Below are 4,877 nucleotides of genomic sequence, written 5' to 3'. Positions count from 1 at the left end.
TGGGTTTTTGATGAATGGCAGTTATGATATGATTATTATGAACCCCCAGAATACCACCCTCCCATCAGAGTTTATTTTTAATCCAGTAGGTAGCAGAGAATATGCAGTGCACTAGGGCAAAAGAAACAAATACTCACAAATGAGCTAAATCAGTCAAAGTATCTTTTATTTCTACCAAAAGAAAGTTTAAACGAAGTAAGGCAAACCACGAGTTAAATGGCTTTTACTCTCTGTTTTCTCCATTTTTTGTTTCTAACTATTTTCTGTGGTCGTCCTTCACATTTCCATGAAAATCTCTATTGCAGTGCCATGTTTTCTATTTCTGGATCATACAGAAAATATAGATGGTTCGTGAATTCCTTTTACATATACCAAAACTGTAACTATAGAACTGTTTAAACAGCAATAAATATGCAAGCAACGTCATTCACGAATTCATATTCTTAAAAAAACACACTATTACAAGAAAAAACTTTTGAAAAAACCTAAATCAATCAATCAATAATATATAGAAGTTACTAGTCTAAAACAGGAAGATAAATAAGATCTATACTTTGTTCCCTCCACCCCTACTACTCTGCACTATTTAGGAGCCTGACTGCTCTCTTCCAAAACAAAGTGAGCAAACTGCCCGCGGCCTCCCTCCCTACATGTGGGAGAAGCTCCGGGCCTTGGCCCTGGAAGGGGCTGTGCCGTCAGCAACGGCTGCAGCCCTGGCCGCGGCTCTCACTGCTGCTCTCTCTTCCTCATCTTTCAGAGCCTCCTCATAGAGATCTGGGAAGGCACTGGGGACGGTACCGATGATCTTGGCCACAAACTCCAGCACTTTCATCTTGCTGGTTTCAGCGTGGGCTCTCGGGCCCCACAGGAACTCATAGCGCGGAGGATCGCTGTTGGGCACCTGGCGGTACGTCAGGTACTTCTGCTGCACGAAATCTTTGCTGATGAGCCTCCTGGGCTCCCCAGATATCAAGTGCCTCATCCCAGCATAGAAATCCAACCCACTGAGGAATTCCCAGATCTCCTCCTCGGTGGCACGGTTGCCTTTCTTGAAGATCAGGCCCAGGAGAATCATCAGGAGACCGGGCGTGGGCAGCCCCGACTCATCACTCGGACTTCCCTCGCTGGGGAGGGCCATCTTGCTGATGAGGGCGTAGGAGTGATTGCTGGGGTCGACTTCCTTCAGCTCGAGGCCAAAAATCACCTCCATGATCTCAGAGGCTCTGCTGAGGATCTCAGGGAAGTGCTTCTGGTACTTCCTGTTGACAGCCTTCAGCAGTGCTGCCTGCAGGATGGGCTCCTTCGTCTTGTACTTCTCCAGCAGGAACTGCACCAACATTGTGACCTTCCTGGTCAGAGGATCTCTGCAACTGCTGCGAGTGGAAGGTGCTGCTTCGGAGGTACCTGCACTTTTCTCATCTTGGCTCTGGGCACCCTCTTCAGATCCTGGGCATGAAACCCCTTCATCACGAGAGGTAGTGGCTGGGGCTCCCTGAGGCTCCTGGCGAGTGCCAGCAGCAGGGGAGCTCGGGGGAGTACCCCGAGAAACAGAAGCGGGGGAGGAGGGTGACTCTTCTATCTCTTTTGCCGCCGCTGCTGCCGCCGCCGCCTCCTCAGTGGCCTGGGCACCCTTGAGACTCTGAGTCTCCCCGTGGGCCTGGTGGCGTTTCCCGCGGGCACGGCGCTTGCTCTTCCGGCCCCGAGGCATGATGACACAGGTCAGGGCCAGCAGGCGGGAGTGTGCGCAGGAAGGCAGGCAACGAGGGCACCTGGGGGAGGGACAAGGAGATGCTGTGAGCACCTTCAGCGGGGAGATTCCTCCCTGGCTTTAACCAAGGCCGTCTCTGCAGGGTCCTTGAGGGCACTGCCCCAGGACCCACAGGGCTCCTGTTCTCCTGCTCAGCCTGTCCCCTGAGACCCCTGTGGCGGACGGTAGAGTGAGCCTTGGGGCACAGCCAGCCGGCCCTGCCTGGGCGGTACGGGGGTGACAGTGGGGCCTGGCAGGGGAGGCAGGTCTCCGTGGTTCCCATTCAGAGTCAGGATGACAATTGTTGCCAAGACTCCCCCACCCCGCCACCCCATCCCCTCTGCTGCTCTGAAGTTGACACCACCATCTTCCATGACACCCAGGAGGAGGAAAGGAGGGAGCGTTCAGCCCACCACCGAAGGGTCCTGGGACCCTCCCTTCTGCTGCCTGGTGGCTGCCCCTTCAGAACAAAGCTCTACCCTCCCTCGGACCTGGCAGAGAAAATTACGGGCAGTCTCAGCCTCACAGGCCTTTCTTGGGAGTTTAAGGGTTGACAGGAGGGAACGGGCCATATTCTCTCCTGTCCCTTCTCTTCGGGGTGGGTGACTCCCTTAGTCCTCACTCGGGGTCCTCCCTGGACGGCCGGTGCAGCCTGGAGCTCCTCTTGCCCCGAGGGCCATCTGCTCGCACCAGTGCCGGCACCTCCTTGAGTCTCATTCGGAGGCAGTGAGGGTGACCACGCGGCTGCACGTGGCAGAGTTTTATCAAGCCTGCAGCGTGCGGCATACAGGTCGAGGCCCTGTGGCTGGCGGCCCCACTGGCCCTCAGGGGCTTGGGCTGACTCTTGGGAGTGCTTAGGGACGCGCCTTCTGCTGGCCTGCACCTGTCCTCTCAGACAGCAGCCCTCCCTCCTACGTGTGTGGCCAGAAGGAAGCGGCTGACAACAGGGGAGGGCTTCTGAGGTGCCCTTGCGACGGGGAGGACGGTCCTCGCCCTGACTCCTCCCGTGCCCTGGAAATCCTCCCTCTGCTGACCTGCGGCCAGCCCCTCAGGACAAGGCCCCCTCCTCCCTGGGTCTCCCGCGTCTGTCCGTCCGTCCGTGTTCGCACTGAGGGAGCCCCTCAGTCTTTAGACCTGCCCGGAGGCTCCCAGGCCGACGTCAGGGGCGGGGTCCGCGTGGCCGCCATTCTGGGGTATGGAGCCCCTCGGTCCCCGCGAGGGTCCCGTCCTTCACTCCACAGGGCCTGGGGCGCTCCCTCTACTGAGCTGAGCCAGGGTCCAGCAGCCTCAGAGCGAGGCCTTCCTTGCCCGAGACCCCGCGGGGGAAGCGGATGGACTTTGGGCCTAACAGCCAGGCCCGAGCCTCTGGGGCCGAGAGCAGGGGCGGGGTGGGCGGGGCCTGTGTGGCCGCCTCTTTTCGGAGGGAATGGGGATTGGGGGTGTCGGGGGCGTGTCTCCACACTTCTAACTGGGGTAATCTCACACCTTGACACCTGACGAGACGTGGCACTCCTCCCGCGGCTCACCCTCGCTGAACGGCAGCTCTGAAAAATGGCGCGCCCCCACAGCGCAGTTAGGAGGATGTTACATCCGGTCATGCGTATCTGGGGTCCAGGAGGACAGCAGGGGCGGGGCCAGGGCCTGGCCGGGGCGGGGCCAGGGCGGTGCCGGGCAGGGCGGGAAAGGGCGGGACGGCGGGGGTGGGGGGTTTTTCTGGGGGAGCTTCTCGCAGGCCTGGCACGAGGGCCTTCCATTGACTCTTGGCGGGTCCTGGGACGTTTCCCTCTGCTGAGCTGAGTCAGCAGGCGTCACACCTTCGCTCTCGTTTCTATCAGCACCCCCAGCCGGAGGTATCGGGGGCCCTGAGCCTCACAGCCATGCCTGGGTCCCCCGAGACTGACAGTGAGGGCTCTTTGGGGCCCCGTCTTCTATGGCGGATGCTGCTCTCAATCCTCTCTCAGTGTCTTCTCTTGACTCCCTGTAGGTGCTGGACTACCTCCCGTCTGCTGACCTGAGGCCAAGGCCTCACATCAAAGACATCAACTCCCTGAGACTGCTGGTGTGAAGTGCAGGCACATCTCATCTGGACACTTCTGCCTCAGGGTTCCTGGAAATGGTTGTAGGAGGTGAGAATCCTGTGGGTTTCAATGTTTTGGGTTAGGGAAGTTGCACTGAGTTCTATGAATCTTGGAAGTTTTCCTTTTTTTTTTTGGAATTTTATTTATTTTTTATACAGCAGGTTCTTATTAGTTATCCATTTTACACATGTTGGTGTATATATTTCAATCAGAATCTCCCAATTCATACAACTACCACACCACCCCTCACCATTTCCCCCCTTGGCTTCCATACGTTTTTTCTCTACATCTTTGTCTTTATTTGTGCCCTGCAAACTGGTTCATCTGCACCATTTGTCTAGGTTCCATATATATGCATTTATGTACGGTATTTGGTTTTCTCTTTTTGACTTACTTCACTCTGTATGACCATCTCTAGATCCATCCATGTGTTTACAAATGACCCAGTTTTGTTCCTGTTTATTGCTGAGTAATATTTCATTATTTATATGTACCACATCTTATTTATCCATTCGTCTGTCGATGGGCATTTAGGTTGCTTCCATGATCTGGCTATTGTAAATGGTACTGCAATGAATATTGGGGTGCATGTGTGTTTTTGAATTATAGTTTTCTCTGGGTATATGCCCAGTAGTGGGATTGCTGGGTCATATGGTAATTCTATGTTTAGTTTTTTAAGGAACCTCCATACTGTTCTCCATCGTGGCTGTATTAATTTACATTCCTAGCAGCAGTGCAAGAGGGCTCCCTTTTCTCCACACCCTCTGCAGCATTTGTTGTTTGTAGATTTTCTGATGATGCGCATTCTAACTGGTTTCTTCCCTTTCCTAACTTTAGCTCTGGGGCCTCTCTTGCATGATATCAGTGTCATTAATCAAATTTTGTGGAATGAATTTTTTTGTTATGTGAAATTACTGTGATATTTGCTGTTGTATTTCAATATTTTCTTTATATTTTGACAAATAAAAATTGCTTTTTATGTATATTGTGTCAAATGTGATGTTTGGATATATGGGTACAATGTGAAATGATTGCCAGAACGACAGTATTTA

At 53.8% G+C, this 4,877-nt stretch overlaps 1 protein-coding gene across 1 annotated transcript; it reads right to left on the bottom strand.

Annotated features, from left to right (window-relative positions):
• Positions 1-646: 646 nt before the first annotated feature.
• LOC114906117 (melanoma-associated antigen B4-like) lies at positions 647-1,708 on the bottom strand. The gene has a single exon (XM_029240699.1). It carries the CDS (start codon positions 1,706-1,708, stop codon positions 647-649), a length of 1,062 nt encoding a protein of 353 aa, XP_029096532.1.
• Between the last annotated feature and the right edge of the window lie 3,169 nt (positions 1,709-4,877).

This window comes from Monodon monoceros, unplaced genomic scaffold (assembly GCF_005190385.1).
Source record: "Monodon monoceros isolate NGI ecotype Baffin Bay Population unplaced genomic scaffold, NGI_Narwhal_1 Super_Scaffold_22, whole genome shotgun sequence".
Classification (NCBI taxonomy): domain Eukaryota; kingdom Metazoa; phylum Chordata; class Mammalia; order Artiodactyla; family Monodontidae; genus Monodon; species Monodon monoceros.
Note: the sequence above shows the minus strand (reverse complement) of the source record. Positions and strands in the feature narration are given on the sequence as shown.

What these genes read in the sequence shown, in the direction of transcription:
- LOC114906117 (XM_029240699.1), bottom strand. Translation starts at nt 1,708, where the DNA reads ATGCCTCGGGGCCGGAAGAGCAAGCGCCGTGCCCGCGGGAAACGCCAC.